At 38.7% G+C, this 19,145-nt stretch overlaps 1 protein-coding gene across 1 annotated transcript in view; it reads right to left on the bottom strand.

Annotated features, from left to right (window-relative positions):
- LOC125269565 (H-2 class II histocompatibility antigen, A-U alpha chain-like) overlaps nucleotides 1-18,681 on the bottom strand; it is a 45,633-nt gene extending 26,952 nt beyond the window's left edge. Inside the window, exon 1 of the mRNA XM_048192463.1 lies at nucleotides 18,597-18,681. Within this exon, the coding sequence (XP_048048420.1) occupies nucleotides 18,597-18,681 (85 nt within the window). The remainder of the gene's footprint in view (nucleotides 1-18,596) is intronic.
- Between the last annotated feature and the right edge of the window lie 464 nt (nucleotides 18,682-19,145).

Genomic DNA, 19,145 nt, shown 5'->3' with positions numbered 1-19,145 from the left:
GATGTGGAAGTTTCAAATTTCAATATTTTATTCAGAATACAACATAGATGACATATCAAATGTTTAAACTGAGAAAATGTATCATTTTAAGGGAAAAATAAGTTGATTTTAAATTTCATGGCATCAACACATCACAAAAAAGTTGGGACAAGGCCATGTTTACCACTGTGTGGCATCCCCTCTTCTTTTTATAACAGTCTGCAAACGTCTGGGGACTGAGGAGACAAGTTGCTCAAGTTTAGGAATAGGAATGTTGTCCCATTCTTGTCTAATACAGGCTTCTAGTTGCTCAACTGTCTTAGGTCTTCTTTGTCGCATCTTCCTCTTTATGATGCACCAAATGTTTTCTATGGGTGAAAGATCTGGACTGCAGGCTGGCCATTTCAGTGCCCGGATCCTTCTTCTACGCAGCCATGATGTTGTAATTTTAGAAAGTTACCAGCCACATTGGCTGGTGATCAAAAAAGTTAATTTAGAACCCTGCTGAGACCCTCCCTGTGTCCCAGTGTCCATACTATGCATCCTAAATAGTATGTGAGATTAAAATAAGTGTGTCCCAAAGCATAGTATGTTGAAAAGAGTATGCCAAAAATCCCCGGATAGTCTACTATTTCCGGTAGATTTTCAAAGTGTGGATCCGTGCACACTATAAAGGCTAATATTGCCCACAACCCATTGCGCGTTGGAGGAGGATTCAGTTCAGAACTACAAACACGAGTCAAAAATGTGAAAAAACTACAAAACATGGCAGATATGCGCGACCGACGCTGCAAGGTTTGAGTGACTAATAATCAGTTTAACCAGATGGAAAATATTTATTTAATGTTATCTGTGTTATTTTTCATCTGCAAATAACAATGTGGACTTTTATAAATATCCGATTGGCCATTAACTTTTAAATGCATCATTATGCATTAATATGAGGAAAGTTCTCCACATGAAACACTTTATAATAATGTTCATAAATAATAATCACTTATAAATTATTAGTTAATGATGAATTTATCATTTACAAAACCTGATTATATGTTCATAAATGATTAATAAGTGATATGTTAACATTTTATGAATGTTATATTAATTCAGTTATAGGTAATTTATAAATTATTATATAATGTTTATCAAATCATTTATAAAACATGAATATACATTCATAAATGATTAATAAGTGATATACTAACATTTTATGAATGTTTTATTCATTCGGTTATAAGTCATTTATAATATATTAGTTAATGATCAGTGACCAGTAAATGAGTATTAGTAAATTAGTAAATGATCATTAGTAAATGATCAGTATATGATTTATTGATGAAGTTGTAAGCTGGTCTGTGTTCAAAAGCACAAGCATGCAGGTATATTTTTAAGAAGAGTAATTTATTTGTTTTGAAGTGGATAAACATTTATAAATGCATTACAGTCAGGTGATTCCAGTGGATTATATTAAATCCTTTCACTCATCAGCACAGGCTTGTGTTCTGTGTGGAGTGTGTGGTGTCTAGTGATGAAGTGAACCTCTGAACCAGTTTTACCTTCCACTGAAGCTCACATCAGGTGCACAAAGTTAAACACTCCATGTGTGTCAGAGGAGACAGCTGTCTATACCCTCACCAATCAGCACTTACACTGCACTACACACTACAAAGTGTTCAACACCTGTTATAGATGATGTGTAAATGCATGAATAAATCATTTACAAAGCTTTCTGCATCCCCTATTCTAGTGTAAACTGTTCATCACTTATAATATTAATAATAATAATAATAATAATGCATTTTATTTCTAATGCGCTTTTCTTTGACCCAAAACGCTACATTCACAGATTATAAATAACAACATTGACAATACAGTAAGACAAGACATAATCAATTACAATAAGCAGCTCTAAAAAGGTGAGTCTTTAAAGAGCTCTTAAAACAATCTAGTGGTGGAGAGTTTCTAATTACAGGTGGTAATGCGTTCCACAAACGTGGAGCTGAAACAGAGAAAGCTCGACCATCCATAGACTTTAAATTATATACTGTCTGCTGAAGAATACATGACCCAGAGGAGCGGAGAGAATGGCCTGGAGTGTAGGAGGCAACTAAACTGCAGAGATAATCAGGGGCAGTCCCATGAATCGCTTTATAAGTTAAAATAAGTATTTTAAAATCAACTCGTGCTTGTATGGGACGCCAATGCAAGTTATAAAGTACTGGGGAGACATGTTGACGAGCAGTAGTATAAGTCAATAGCCGGGCGGCTGAGTTCTGAATGTATTGTAATTTCTTGATGGACTTGTTCGGGAGACCGACATAAAGTGCATTGCAATAATCAAGCCGCAACGTAATAAAAGCATGAATAAGTCTTTCTGCATCCAGCAGCGATAAAGAATGTCGAAGTCTGGCGAAGAATGCAGTTTTTGATACCATTTTGATATGGGCATCAAACAGTAGTTGTGTGTCAAAAATAACGCCAAGATTGCCAATAATTAAATTGGAACTATTAAATTTACACAAGGCCATTGGAGTTCCGACGACCAGTACTTTGTCTCCCAGTTTTTGTCTCATAGAGCTTAAGAAAATTATCATGCATCCAAGCTTTTATCTCGTCCAAGCAGGCCGTAAGAGTTGTGACTGCAAGGTTTGGATTAGGGTGCATGCTGACATAGATCTGTGTATCATCAGCATAACAGTGAAACCCTAACCCAAACTTGCGAGTGATCGAACCCAGAGGCAGTATATAAATGCTAAACAGGATGGGGCCAAGTACAGACCCCTGTGGGACACCCTGTTGAACTAATGTTGGTTCGGATTGATTTTTCCCCAGACTCACAAACTGAAATCGATTACTAAGATAAGATGTAAACCATTCAAGTGCAGAACCTGATATTCCAACCCATACATGCAACCTTTCAAGAAGAACATCATGAGATACTGTGTTCAAAGCAGCAGTAATGTCCGATAAAACTAAAATACTACAAACCCCCATATCAGCAGCAATGAGAAGATCATTTGTGACCCGGACAAGAGCAGTCTCAGTGCTATGACCTGATCTAAATCCGGACTGAAACGGTTCAAGGAGATTGTTAATAGACAGGTGTTGCTGCAACTGGCTAACAACTTGCGCAAGAACCTTAGCCAAAAAAGGTAGATGTGCAATAGGCCTGTAGTTAGACAGGTCCTCAACATCACAACCAGATTTTTTAGGAACTGGTGTGATGGCAGCCACTTTAAGGGCTGAAGGAACCTGACCGGTAGATAAAGAGTTATTAATGATTGCAGTAATGGAGGGACACAAGAATGTTACACACTTTTTAAAGATCTCAGTAGGCATGGGGTCAAGGGAGCATGTAGCCCGCAATTCCTTAGTATACCAAGGGGATGACCTGGTGAAAGAAACAACTCGTTCTTTCAAGAATACAGGAAAGTCCAGAGTTGTAACAGTTCACAGAATCAGTAACAGGAAGCTCAGCAATAGAGCTAGAGAGCAACTGAGGATCAATGTTTGCTGGTTCGCTGAGGATCGCTGGTAATGTAGCACACGTGTCGTTTTGTCTGTTCTGTATACTGCTTTTTGTAATATTTTAAATAAATTATTGTGACTAACGTACATTTATCTGCCTGTTACACTATGTATATTGTCAAAATGGTTATGCTTAAGGTTATAGGGTGGAGTAGGGAGTTTAAAATTATACTTTTTATACAACAGTATATCAACTAAGATAACAGTCACTGTAATTATATCTATATTGCGTTTTTATTTTTGTGAAGTGGCTGAAAAGTGGTCATGTTTAGGTATAAGGGATGAGTTAGGGGCTCAAAGATATCTATATAATAGTAAAATATATTTGCATAAAAATATTATAATTTTTATATAAAAATATATAATTTAAATATCGGGATTCGTATAGATTTTTATATCCTGTAACTGAAAGGTATACTTTGCATATGGCAAATAAATGGTAAATTTACAAATTGCAGTTTGTACATATTTTTTAAAAAAGATCTGCAAATGATGTGTAACACATTTACAAGTGATGAATAGTTTACATTTTAGAATAGGGGATGCAGAAAGTGTTATAAATGACTTGTATACATATACAAATAATTTGTAACAGGTAAGAAAGGTTTACAAATGATACGTAACACATTTACAAGTGATGAATAGTTTACACTTTAGAATAGGGGATACAGAAAGCTTTGTAAATGATTTATTCATGCATTTACACTATAATTACACATTTACACTATCATGCATTTATAATCTATAACAGGTGTTGAACACTTTGTAGTGTGTAGTGCAGTGTAAGTGCTGACTGGTGAGGGTATAGACAGCTGTCTTCTCTGACACACATGGAGTGTTTAACTCTGTGCACCTGATGTGAGCTTCAGTGGAAGGTAAATCCGGATCAGAGGATGACTTCATCACTAGACCCCACACACTCCACACAGAACACAAGCCTGTGCTGATGAGTGAAAGGATTTAATATAATCCACTGGAATCACCTGACTGTAATTGATTTATAAATGTTTATCCACTTCAAAACAAATAAATTACTCTTCTTAAAAATAGTGCTTTAGCATACCTGCATGTTTGTGCTTTTGAACACAGACCAGCTTACAACTTCATCAATAAATCATACTGATCATTTACTAATGGTTTGTTCAACATTTGTTCAAGATTAACAATTGTTTATTGAGATAATGATACTAAAACAATTTTGTCATAAATACAGTTATTATAAGTGATAAATAATGTATCAGCTAATAACTTATAAACCATCTACTAATGATCTGTTTGATTTATTTGATTAAGATAACTTACAACACATTTGTAAATTGTTAGCATAACACCTTTCTTCATTTATGAATTTATATTGTCCTGTTTTGTAAATGATTTGTTCATCATTAACTAATAACTTATAAGTGTCTCATAACTGAATTAATAAAACATGCATAAATTGTTAACATATCACTTATTAATCATTTATGAACATATAGCCATGTTTTGTAAATGATTTGTTCATAATTAACAAATAATTTATAAATTACTTATAATGAATTAATAAAACATTCATAAATTATTAGTGTATCACTTATAAATCATTAATAAATGTATATTCATGTTTTGTAAATGATTTGTTAATCATTAACTAATAATTCATACATGACTTATAACTGAACGTTATTATAAAGAGTTACCAAATATATACACACAATATATAAAATAAATATACATCCAATACACAAGAACATAAAAATAAGTGTCACTGCTCCAAATTTAGCAACTTGATAGATACCGGCACAAACAAATTTTTAAATCGGTTAAATTTGTATTGTGGTATCCTGTACCTTCTCCCAGAGGGTAATAGTTGGAGTATAGTACATGGGACGGATGACTTGGGATCATTTTTAGCCTCTTTCAGTGTACAAAGTTCAAAAAGAGATTGGATGCTAGGATAGTCTTTTTGCCCAATTAATTTCAAAGCAGTTCATATGATACTTTGTATTTTTGTTTTAGATTTTACGTTGAGGTTTCCATACCAAGTAGACAAGCCATACCTGATGACACTTTTTAAACACAGATTGATAAAAAGCAGCACAATTTTTCTGTCAATACCATAAAACCAGTCTACATAGGAAATATAATCTTTGTGAAAGTCGTTCACAGACCAAATAAGCATGCATGCATGCATGTAAAGGATTTATCTATATACACACCTGGGTACTTGTAAGATTGCACCTGTGCTATTTCCTGATTGTGAACAAATACTGGTTTATATTGTTCCAATACCCCCCCCCCCCCTCCCCCTCTAAATAAATAAGTGTGCCGGACATCATCATGTATGGGTTTGAAATAATAATATACATGGTATATATGTACACATATATATATATATGTAAAAAAAATCTATTTGTTTCCATGATAAACCAGCCTTATTGCGTAAGTAATGTTTTCCAGCTTCTAGTCATTTATTGTGCATGCTACCTTATATTTACCAGTTGTCATTTTACTTTAATAAAATTGAGATATGTCATGCATGGGATTGGTACCAAAGGGTTTAACCAAAATCTAAATGTAGATATCAGCAACATTATTTTGCAGTAAGTTAGTAAACACTTGTCAGTCAACATTAATATTTGCAAGCCTCCAAGTTTGGTAGCAAATATATGCATGATTCCACGGTAAACCAGAGATATTAAAGTTGTTTTCCAGATTCTTGTCATTTATTGTACATGCTACCTTATATTTTTCAGTTTTCAGCTCAGCAACCTCGGTTTTGCATATTCTAAGGTAGCTACATATTCTGTCTGCTACATTCCCAGTGTTAGCAAACGCTAGCTAGTCTGTTAACATGAATAACATATTTGCAAGCCTCCAAGCATAGACGTCACATTTTAAATCCTACCTGTTGCCTTTCACCATCCACTTATTTAGCTGTTGTCGCATCCCTTGACATGCCATCTCCTTTTCCCTCTTTCTTTTTCTATTTTTAGCCCCCGATAGCTTTTTTGCTTTATCCATCTTTTTCGAGTTTCAATTACAACTCACTAACGTTACTGCTGCTCACTCAGCACTGCGCCCTGCCCACTCGCGATATTACCCTTCTATGTCTAAATTCTATGATGGAATCTTATGAGGGCACCGGCGCCTACTCTAGCCTGTTAGTCCTCTAAAATTTATATAACTTTTTTTTTTATATATAACTTTTATATAAATTTATATAACTTTTATTATTTAATAAAAAAAATTAACCATCGCTTTGGCGCCCCCCATGGTGTGACACCCCTATGCACCGCATATAGCGCATACCCACTTTTTGCGCCACTGCCAGCACTACAGTATTTCACTTGAGACAGACTATCATTTACATTGACTCTGAGATCTGTCTGTTAAATGTAGCCAAGTCAACAGGGGACGCTGCTGTGTGTATTGTTAGAAGGTATGCTTTGCCTTTAAATACAGCATTTCCTTTGTTGAAGCCATGTGGTGCATGAATTGTTTGGTGTGCAGGTGGTTGTTGGTCACTGGAAGAACATGTTCTGTTGATTTTTAGACACATGCTGTAAATGTCCATGCTGATTAACGTGGGCTGTACAAGCAGTAGTTGCTGAATGGTTGAAGTGTACTTTTAAATGTATTCTTACTTCCTGCTTCGCTACTGTTCGGACGCTCTTGCTTACAGCTCCATGCTTTGCTCTATTGCTTTATATTTTATCTCCTAATTTTAACTACAGCAAATCAGCACAGTGCTCAAATGACAAATCTTGGCACCAACAAATTTTTAACTGGAAGAATTGCTACAAAAAAGGGGAATTTTTATCCAACCAGCCTCCCACTGACGGCAGCCATCAGCTTACATTACAGAGAAGGGAAAACACAGCTGCCTACATCCAAAAGGATTAGAAATAATATGCCTCCTCTGGTTGAAGAATCTACCTGCTGCACAAACTGCCGCAGACTTCTACAAAGGATTGCAGTTCTTGAAACAAAGTTACTTGCGGGACTACCAAACCAGAAGGAACACACAAGAGAACTTTGTCATGGACGTCCTCAGCACACATTCGGTGAGTCCCATGAATCTAATGCCCCTAAACAGACCATACTGAGTGCCAAAACTGATCAACATACTAATCGATGGCACAAACAGGGAGCGAGACCCAAAGGCACTCGAGACATCAGATTGTCACGGGTATCACATATTGTAGTAGCATCCTCTACCCCAAACACTAGCTCCCTACCACCTCCAATACATCTGGAGAACAGATTTGAAGTGTTAATGAATGTGGGTGAGGAATCTCCAGACATGATGAAAGTGGGTGAGGAATCCCCAAACATGATCGGACACAGATCAAATCAGCCAGCAGCTAACACCAATGCTAACTGCCGCTCAAGGTTGAACAGTCAGCGGCACTCAGCTCAGAGAGCAGCCGAGCCCAGGACTCTGATAGTGGGTGACTCTATTATCAGAAACATTAGCAGCAGGGATACAACTACATGCTGCCTTCCACAAGCAACAGTTTCTGATGTAAACAGGGAACTGAAGAGCATTCTGATGAAATATAAGACTGCAAACCGACTAATCATCCATGTGGGGAAGAATGATATTTGGAAGGAGCAGTCAGAACTCCTTAAAAGGGATTTCAATTAACTTTTTGAAATGCTTAGAAGACTAAAAGTTCAGTCATTCATCAGTGGACCACTCCGAGCAAGAGGAACAAATAGATTTTCACAGTTGCTTGGGCTTAACACATGGCTGCAAAAAACCTGCAACTTAAAGGGACTGAATTTCATCAACAACTTCAATCTTTTCTGGAGTCAGAAACAAATGTTCACACATGATGGCCTGGACCCAAACAAACTGGGCTCAAGTGTGCTAAAGGACAATATCTACTTCTGCATCCATCATCCTTTAGCAGTGTGTGCAAATCCACTCAATCTGAATGGCACAAACACACCTGGACAGAGTACAACTGACCACAGGACTTCATTTCAGCACCTGAATGAACATGCGGTTGACACATCCCACAAGGTCATTGATAACACCATACAGCCTCAACAACCACTGCTCACGGACACAATCCTGACTGAGCCCTGTCCACAGAGCTCACCGATAGACAGTGACGTGTTAGAACTGCTCCAAGATTCAGCACCCAAGGATGACTTTCGGGAAAACAGCCAGGGAAGCCAGGACAACATATTACAGCCTCCATTAACACCAGAGCAACAGCCCCTCTCACCGGACACGTTATCCCGCTCTCCAGCATCTCCTCTTCTGTGCTTCTCAGAGAAAATGGAGGAACTGGTGTATGCTGGAACCAGACTCGCCCACTCTTTTGCTGCGAGCCCCCAGATATCAACAAAAAGGCGAGCCCCAAAACCAACAAAGCCTGTGGGCCCAGCTCACCCTCCCCCCTCCTCCTGCGAGAGCTCTTCAGCCCCTGCCACAACGCCAGGGCACTCACCCTCCTCCATCTGTTCTAGGTGAATCAAAAACAACCGATAACAGCTCTCAGTGATGTGTGTCGGGTCCCCGCTATGATAACAGTGACCTTATAATGTTTACAGAACAAACGGGAACCCAGTGTGCCTGTTGCTTTCTCTATTTCTGTTTTATTACGTGATAGAAAGCCTAAGGCCTTCTCAAACAGTTTGGCAAACCCATTTAATCTGCTACCTACTACACGTCAAACTAAGATTACTGTAGAGACAGAAAGTAAGACTGTTAAATTAGCACTTGTAAACATCCGTTCACTTAAAAATAAATCACTTCTAGTCAATGACTTAATAACCACAAACAACCTAGATTTTTATGCTTCTAAATGAAACATGGCTTGAAGACAGCTGCAGTGCAACAATCCTGAATGAAACAGCCCCTCCTAACTTTACTTTTATGAGTGTCTGCAGAGCTGTTAGGAGAGGTGGAGGTGTTGCTGCTCTATTTAAAGATGTCTATCAATGCAAGCAAGTGTCATTTGGTGATTACTTGTCTTTCGAACACTTGGGTATTGTGTTAAAAGGTGCTCCTCGCATTCTACTTATAGTCATTTACAGGCCTCCAAAATATTCTCCAGCCTTTGTGGAGGACTTTACAGAACTGTTATCAGCAATTTCCTCTGAGTTTGACTGTTTTGCTATTACTGGGGATTTTAACATCCACATAGAAAATGTAGAATCCGCTTTTATATCTTTTTATCTATGCATTTTCTGATTGAGCACTGTGCTATGTCTGAACTGTTTGCATTTTATTTTATACGTATTATCTTTTTAATTTCTTTTAATTCCATTTCCAATTCCATTTTTATTTCATTTTTTAATGTATTTTATATCTTTTATGTATCATCTTGTTATTTCTGTCTTTTAATGCATTTTAAATATTACTGTCTGGTTGAAAGAGCTGGGAGAATTAGGAAGAAAGCATTTGTGAAAATTTGGTAAATTTGGATAAGGGGACAAACCATGGGGAAATTTGAGCTGTGGTGCATGGTTAAGATATCTCTGGATTACAGTCAGGACACTTTCCAAAGGGGGAAATTTGAACTGCGTTGCATAGATAAGATATCTCCAGAAGGGGGATTAGGGCTGTGTGGCGCAGTTTGAGGTGTCTTGGCAAAAGGGGAGATTGAAACTTTGTTTATCAGTTTGAAGTGCCTTAACAGGTAGCAGTCCTGTCGTGTGAGGAAGATCCATTTAGATCCACTCTGACGGACAACAACAACAACAACAATAACAACAAAAAAAACTCCCTAAGACTTCCTAGCTCATCAATCCAGATAGCAAAATTCTCTGTTTTGCTATCTGGATTGATGAGCTAGGAAGTCTTAGGGATTTTTTTTTTTTTTTCCCTACCTTTAGTTTTTTTTGGTTTCTTTAACATAATGTTTTTTTTTTTCTTTTGTATTGTTTTGTTGGCCCAGTACTAGTCTATTGTGTTTTTTTTATTATGGTTTATTTTGTGTTTTACAACTAGGCCATTTCTTCTAGCTTGGGGTGTAACTTGGGGTCTCACTCCCATCTATACAAGTGTAGTGTGGAAATGGTGTGTGGTTGAGTATCTTGTGTATTAGTGTGGTGTTGTAATGAAACAGTAGCGTAGTCATACAGGCAGGGTAAAATCAGGAGCAAACAGGTATAATACAGGGCAGGCAGAATCGTAGTCAGATAACAGGCAATAGTCAGTGCTGGCAGCAAACACTCACAGATCAGGATACAAGGCACAGGTCAGAGACAGGCAGCAGAGGTTTGTAAGACGGTAAACAACAGGATCAGCAACGGGCAATCAGTCAGACAGAATAATAACACTCAGAATTGTACACCACGGCAATACAAGACTTCGCGATTGACTGTGGGAAATGTGAGTCCTTATATGGTCCAATAAATGAGCTACACCTGGCAGGTGATTAGTCCAGGATGAAGGCTGATGGGAAATGTAGTGAATGAATGTCAGTACTCAGGTGAGGGTTCCCTCCGATGGCCAGAGGAGGGAGCTACGGAGTTCGTGACAGGTGTATTGGAAATTGTATTACTTTTTTTTTTCTTTCTTTTTTCTTTTTTTTGGTATTTATTTAATTTTGTGGGGTTTTCTTTTTAAGTGTTATGTCACCCTCTAGTTACCACTACCCTTTATGAACAAGTTTGGCCAGATTTTGAGTGAAAGTAAATGAGACCAGAATTCATGTATTTAAATAAAAATATACTTTGTTTAGAGTAATTCTGCCTTAAGTATATTCATTGAATTGAATAGCCATGCAGGGAAACCTTTAGGTCATCTGGGATCTCCTACCCAAATAAAATTGGAGTGGCATAGTCAGGAGTAGTTTGAAATAAAAATAAACATCCCTTAGCCCCATCACAAAAAAAAAAAAAAAATCATAGTACCACTTTATGATTACAGAATTCACGCCTAACTGGTTTATTTTTTTTTTTTTAATTAAAATGTGATTGGATAGTATTAAATGCTGAGCTAAATTAAATAAAAAGCAGTCGAGCGTAAGCTCAGGTGGGGTGGAGGAGGGATGCTGATAAACTCTCAGATTAACAGAGGTAAGTCTGTTGAATTTATACTTCTTGACATTGGTTGAGTTGATTAACTGAATGCTCTCCACCTGTGCAAATAGGTTGTTTGCAATCACGTGGTTCTGGTGACGTGCAAAATTCCAGTGGAGGGCAAGCAGTGAAAATTAGAATGGAAGAGATGAAGAAAAGTCTTTTCTGTGCTGGTTTAGAAAGGTATAAACAGAAAATCACAACATATTTTGGACGTGAACATTATGTTATGAAGAGGAGCGACTTTTTCTACTGAATTGAAAGACTTGATTGCAATCGAAGAGGTAGATATAGAGAGTGTAAAGCTGGCGTCACACCGCGTTCAGGTCTAGTCTGGGTTTGTTTATATCGCGCTGCCTTTCTGCTAGTGAAGTTAGGGGAGTTTTTAGATTTTTTGTCGTGATTGTGAAAAATTTCACTACTGTAGGTCATTTATGCTGAATCGAGAATTGCAACAGCTCACATCATCATTCAGGGAAAAACTGGACAGTGTAATACAATTTTCACATTTTCTACATGTAAAAAACACTAAAGGAAGCAGGCTGAGGAGGTGACAGCCAACGATGTATAACAAATGTAATGTCACACAAAATAATCATATTTTTGAATGTTATTGAAAAGTTTTGTATTTTGTTTTGGTGTAATAATTAACATTACATTTGTGAATACGACTCTCACTCGGCTTGTGAATGAGTATAACCTGCACACAGCCATTTCAGAACTGTTCACGAGCTTCTATGGGTTTGATTTTGGTTGTCATTTGATGAAATAAATACAAAAAAAAAGTGTGTCGATGTCTGTCCGCTGAATGCCCCTCCAATTCTCCTCCATTGTCATATTGGAAAGTGATTATTTAAAAAGACAACATTAAATCTACATGTACATTTAATGTTACACCCTTCCAACAAAGAAATGGATCGACTTCTCTCAACTTGTTAAACCTATTTGAACATTTTCTACTGTATGATGGCTGAAACAGCAGCCTGACGCTTTTCACAGTAACAAGATCAACATTGTGAACAGAATTCAACAAAACTGAAGTGAAAACATCAAATTACCATTGAATGGGATAAAATAGCTTCTCTTCCTTGCAAACGATACCATGAAGAATGTGAATATTTAACCAAGTCAAAAACAAATAAGGTAAGCAGGTAAAAGACCAAAGGCTCAACCAGGTGGCTCTCGCGGCATCCGATGGGAGACCAAGGCTCATGACATCAGACGGGTAAGCCTCGCTGATGGACGAGCAGAAAATAAAAGCACAGAAGAACGACACAGAGGTTCTTGCGGCATCCAACGGGAGACCAATGCTCAAGGCCTCGGACGGGTAAACCTCGCCGGACGAGGAAGGAAGCACCGACCGGGAGGCTCTCACTGCATCCGATGGGAGACCAATACTCATGGAATCGGATGGGTAAGCCTCACCGGACAAGGAAGGAGAAAAGATGGAAACTGACCGGGAGGACTCTCGCAGCATTTGTTGGGAAATCAAGACTTGCAGCATCAGACGGGTAAGCCTCATCAGCGGTGGAGAGAAAGTTTTTTTCTCTCCTCCCCAGAAAACTGAGCTCCAGCAGAAGCAGATGGGACATTACTGCTGTAGCAGAGGACAAATTTAGCTATAGAACTGGGCTCCTATGGGAGCGGAGGGGACATCATTGCTGCTGCAGTGGAAGGGTCAGCCAGACAAACTGAGCTCCTGCGAGAGCATGGAGATAGCGCTGCTGTGCCGTGAAGGCAAGGTTTGCCAGAGATGGAGCTATTGTGGGAGTGGAGGAGACAACACTGCTACTGCAGTGTAATGCTGCATTCATGCCACCTCGTATTTACCTGGAATCTTGAGATGACAACACGTTGTACTCGGGAGCTGTTCACATCCTTGGACTGGGAATTATGTGTTTCCATGGCACCACTATCAGTGGGTTTGGGAGCTTTCAGAAATCTCCCAGCTTACAAGCTGTAATTATGAGCTCTATGAGGATGTGAACACTTTTTACAAGCTAGAATCTCGTAACTATAGGAATTTCGAGGCCACATGAACGCACCTTTAGAACAGAGTGGGCTCCTGCAGAATCAAGTGTGAAGACACTGCTGCAGCAGTGAGATAGAGTATTTTCACTTTTTTAGTGGATTGATGGTGTTAATTGCGGTGGATATGGTGAGCTTGTATGATTGAGCAAGAGAACAAGCTGAAGCTGAAGAATTTGGCTGATAAGGGTTCGTTTAACTTCTTTAAAATGGAAGCAATTGGATTGGATAGGATATAGATCTTTAAAGCCTCTGATGGCTAGCGGACCAGAGTAGTAGCGGTCCTTTCGCAGCAGCAGGAGAATCCAAGCCGCCTCCATCCATGTGCCTTCTTCTCCCGCAAGCTCAGCCCGGCGGAGGTAAATAATGACATTGGCAACCGAGAACTGTTGGCTGTGAAGCTCGCCCTCAAGGAGTGGAAGCATTGGATGGAGGGAGCCCGTCATCCATCCTAGTACTGACTGATCATAAGAACCTAGAATATCTTCGAGCAGCCAAAAGACTCAACCCTCAACAGGCCCGCTGGGCTCTTTTCTTTACCCGCTTCAATTTCACCATCTCATACAGACCTGGATCCAAGAATACCAAGGCCGACACTCTATCCAGACTCTATGCTCCTGAGGTGAAGACGGAGAAGCCTGACACCATCTTGCCGGAGAAGATGATTGTAAGTCCCATAACCTGGTCTGAGGAGACTCTTCCCTCTACCAATGCCTCCACCAACACTCCGCCGGGTTGTCCACCAGGCTTGCAATACATCACCAGAGCATGACGCACTCCACTTATTCACTCCACCCATACCCAGGGGTCAATGAGACCCTTTCGCTGCTGAAAGATCGCTTCTGGTGGCCCAATATGGCATCCGAAGTCAGAAGGTACGTGCAGGGATGTAGGGATTGCGGCATCTCTAAGAGCTCCCGCCACAAACCATCTGGCAAACTCCTTCCTCTGCCCATTCCTGATCGCCCATGGTCACACCTAGGAGTTGACTTCATCACTGACCTACCAGCTTCTAATGGATGTACCTGCATATTTGTGGTTGTAGACAGATTCTCCAAGTCCTGCCATCTGATCCCACTGAAAGCATTACGTACTGCTTACGTACTGCTCTGAGCCTTCTGTATTGTAACATTTGGGGAGTTTGACCATGGACAAAACACATGGGGTCGCTCATGTGGAGGGGTACTTCAACATCAGATACAGAGATTTTTATTTTTTTTGGCCTGGCATCAGACACTCCACAATGTCCAAGCCACAAGGGGAGGTGGAGGAACAGGGTTCGCCAAGCAGGGAGCTCTACTGGAGTAATGGATGCATGTATCTGGCCCAGGGGGCAGGAATGGCATTGCAAGCCGACACTAGAACGGGTTCTTCACTAGACCAGGGTCTCAAGATAACATGAGAGTCACCGGGCCAGAATTCCTGGCACGATTTGTCAACCAAAAATGCATGCAGGTCCCCTACCGTCTTCACCGAGGCCAATGCAACCAGGAGGACAATCTTAACCCTCTGGAGCCTGAGGCTGATTTGGGGCCTGGAGAAGTTTTGACATGCCCTGACATTTGTGCTTTTTTCAGTTGTTCATAAACATATTAATGGCACAAGTGTCATTACACTGTATTCAGCACAAACTAGGCTACCATAATATGTGAGGAACATGTATGTACAGGTGCTGGTCATATAATTAGAATATCATCAAAAAGTTGATTTATTTCACTAATTCCATTCAAAAAGTGAAACTTGTATATTATATTCATTCATTACACACAGACTGATATATTTCAAATGTTTATTTCTTTTAATTTTGATGATTATAACTGACAACTAAGGAAAATCCCAAATTCAGTATCTCAGAAAATTAGAATATTGTGAAAAGGTTCAATATTGAAGACACCTGGTGCCACACTCTAATCAGCTAATTAACTCAAAACACCTGCAAAGGCCTTTAAATGGTCTCTCAGTCTAGTTCTGTAGGCTACACAATCATGGGGAAGACTGCTGACTTGACAGTTGTCCAAAAGACGACCATTGACACCTTGCACAAGGAGGGCAAGACACAAAAGGTGATTGCAAAAGAGGCTGGCTGTTCACAGAGCTCTGTGTCCAAGCACATTAATAGAGAGGTGAAGGGAAGGAAAAGATGTGGTAGAAAAAAGTGTACAAGCAATAGGGATAACCGTACCCTGGAGAGGATTGTGAAACAAAACCCATTCAAAAATGTGGGGGAGATTCAGAAAGAGTGGACTGCAGCTGGAGTCAGTGCTTCAAGAACCACTACGCACAGACGTTTGCAAGACATGGGTTTCAGCTGTCGCATTCCTTGTGTCAAGCCACTCTTGAACGACAGACAGCGTCAGAAGCGGCTAAAGATAAAAAGGACTGCTGCTGAGTGGTCCAAAGTTTTGTTCCCTGATGAAAGTAAATTTTGCATTTCCTTTGGAAATCAGGGTCCCAGAGTCTGAAGGAAGAGAGGAGATGCACACAATCCATGTTGCTTGAGTTCCAGTGTAAAGTTTCCATAGTCAATGATGGTTTGGGGTGCCATGTCATCTGCTGGTGGTGGTCCACTGTGTTTTCTGAGGTCCAAGGTCAACGTAGCCGTATACCAGGAAGTTTTAGAGCACTTCATGCTTCCTGCTGCTGACCAACTTTATGGAGATGCAGATTTCATTTTCCAACAGGACTTGGCACCTGCACACAGTGCCAAAGCTACTAGTACCTGGTTTAAGGACCATGGTATTCCTGTTCTTAATTGGCCAGCAAACTCGTCTGACCTTAACCCCATAGAAAATCTGTGGGGTATTCTGAAGAGGAAGATGCGATATGCCAGACCCAACAATGCAGAAGAGCTGAAGGCCACTATCAGAGCAACCTGGGCTCTCATAACACCTGAGCAGTGCCACAGACTGATCGACTCCATGCCACGCCACATTGTTGCAGTAATTCAGGCAAAAGGAGCCCCAACTATGTATCGAGTGCTGTACATGCTCATACTTTTCATGTTCATACTTTTCAGTTGGCCAAGATCTCTAAAAATTCTTTCTTTGTATTGGTCTTAAGTAATATTCTAATTTTCTGAGATACTGAATTTGGGATTTTCCTTAATTGTCAGTTATAATCATCAAAATTAAAAGAAATAAACATTTGAAATATATCAGTCTGTGTGTAATGAATGAATATAATATACAAGTTTCACTTTTTGAATGGAATTAGTGAAATAAATCAACTTTTTGATGATATTCTAATTATATGACCAGCACCTGTATATGAGAGCATTAAAATGACTCATGAGAGACTTTGATTGGATTTTTTGGACTTTTTTTTCTATCAACATTTTGGCATTTGGGGTTTGTTGTTTAGTTAAATTAACTTAGGTTCCATGATTCCTACGGTGGTTTCGCCTCGATCACACTAACAGTTTTGAAGATATTCGCAAAAGTTTTTTAAGCGCTAAATCACAGCGTTGCACAAACCATAAGCCGAAACCTGGCATGTCTGGTGTCATTGGACCAATCTCCATAGAAACTGGTGTGCTTCTTTAGAGTCATATCCTGCATGTGCTCACCTATTTTCGTTAAGTTCTGAATTTTTGTTTGTTTTATAGACTTTTGGGTATATTTAACCGCACCCACTTTCTAAATGACCGTGTTATAGTGACCCAATGGGTAAAGTTCAACCCTTTTTTGATAATTATTGATCTAGAGAGTCCAGAAAATTGTCCTGCACTGATTTTACTCAGATCAGGTGAAAAACCTAGGACTAGTTCGCAAAAGTAGTTTCTTCAAATATTCGTGAATAATTAATGAACGGTTTGATTGACGGGTTCCTGAGGCAAAATTGTTCAGCATAAGGAGATATATCAAATGATAAGCATATTGTGTGGATTTGTGAAACACCACGTGATTACTGAGGCGTAAAACTTGTTAGCGCCAACTAGTGGACAATTTCTTTCAAAATTCTTACAGACCTCTAGGACAGTGAGTCGAACATGCCCACCGACTTTTGTTCCTGTCGGCCTCCGTTAACCTTGTCTAATAGGTGCTCAAAATTCATTGGCCGATGGCGGCCATGTTTTTTGAGATATGCCAATGTCCTCATAGACTCTCATGCCCCCTTTGACCAAGACATTGCATACCAAATTTCAAGTCGATCGTACTAACGGTTGGATAGTTACAGCTGTTTTCATGTGTTTTTTTCCTGTTATAGCGCCACTTAGTCACATTTTTTGTTTATAGTGACCAAAAATTTAGTTTTGAGTTTGGTGATTTTGTTCTTGAGTTATAGCCATTTTAGTAAAAGTGGCTCTGCCCTTATCGTACGTTTTGGCTCCTCTTAGCGACTGTAAATCAAAATTTCTACATTTTTTTGATAATTACTGATATTCAGACTCCAGAGAAAAATTCAAGAAAACAAGAAAACAAAAATTTGACAATGAATGCACACTGTGTTAAATAAAAAGATTGATATAAATAAATGAATTAACTATTGCAGAGTTTGTTGTTGTTACTAGCTGATAGTTTAACTAGTAATGTTTCACAACTGTTTTGTTTACAACTTCTTAAATTCTCAGTTGTACATGGTATGTTCTCAATTACCCTACGTCTTAACATGTATTTTCTGATTACCATTGGAATTCCAAGCCACCACAAAGCAAAGGCAACTCAAAGGCAACTCAATTACCCACAAAGATAACTTTTCTGATTGTTGTAATTATTAAATTGAAGATTGTTTTTTTTTTTTTCAGATTGAGTGAAATGTTCTCATTACATTGTTTGAAGTTTTTACTGAGTTACCACTTGCTTTAAAATTATCACTTGTTTGTGGAAAATACCAAAATGATTAAAATATATATAAAAAGAAAAAAAAACTTCCAAATATATAACACAAAAATGAAAATGTTATTGTGTTAAAAAAACATTGAAACCTCTAATGAAAGTACATTAGGTTTTAAATAAATGACTAATGGTTGTGATCAGTTAGGAGTTTGCCATTTTACTATTTACAAAAATAGTACCTAAGCAATTGAAAACTTTACTTACATTCAGGATCAGTTGAGAGAACAATGGTAAGGGAGAGAATGATTATGTACAGCTCCATCTTGATATATGAGAGTCTCAAAAACATCACAGATATATTTTCCTGAGGTGACAAAAAGCAAGAATTACTCCCTCTCATGGCTTATGCTTCATCCACTCAGAGTTTGACCCACACAGTGACATTCCTGTATCTAGGAAGAATTGATGTTTTTCCTGTTTGAGCAGCCAGGCTGCTGGCTAATCTGTTTTAATGTAATGCCTGTTTCTCACAGCAAGCGTGAGCAGCATGTGAGCGTAAGTATTCACACTGGAAGTGTTTGTACAGTGTCACAATAGCGGCTCGAAGCTACATATTAAGTGAGCATTTCCTTAAAGACAACTATAAATTTGTTTTATTTGGTTATTTGGTATTTAGTTAGTAATTTATAAACTTGATAGTCTTGAAAGTTTGTTAACATGGGGAGGTGTACAACATTCACATATAAACGTAAATAAATAAATAAAGGCCTTGTGTCATCCATTGTCGCACACAAATGAGGTAAGCTTTGTGTT

The sequence above is a fragment of the Megalobrama amblycephala genome, linkage group LG6, assembly GCF_018812025.1.
Source record: "Megalobrama amblycephala isolate DHTTF-2021 linkage group LG6, ASM1881202v1, whole genome shotgun sequence".
Taxonomy (NCBI): Eukaryota; Metazoa; Chordata; class Actinopteri; order Cypriniformes; family Xenocyprididae; genus Megalobrama; species Megalobrama amblycephala.
The sequence above is the reverse complement of the archived record's forward strand: the minus strand, read 5'-3'. Positions and strand labels throughout refer to the sequence as shown.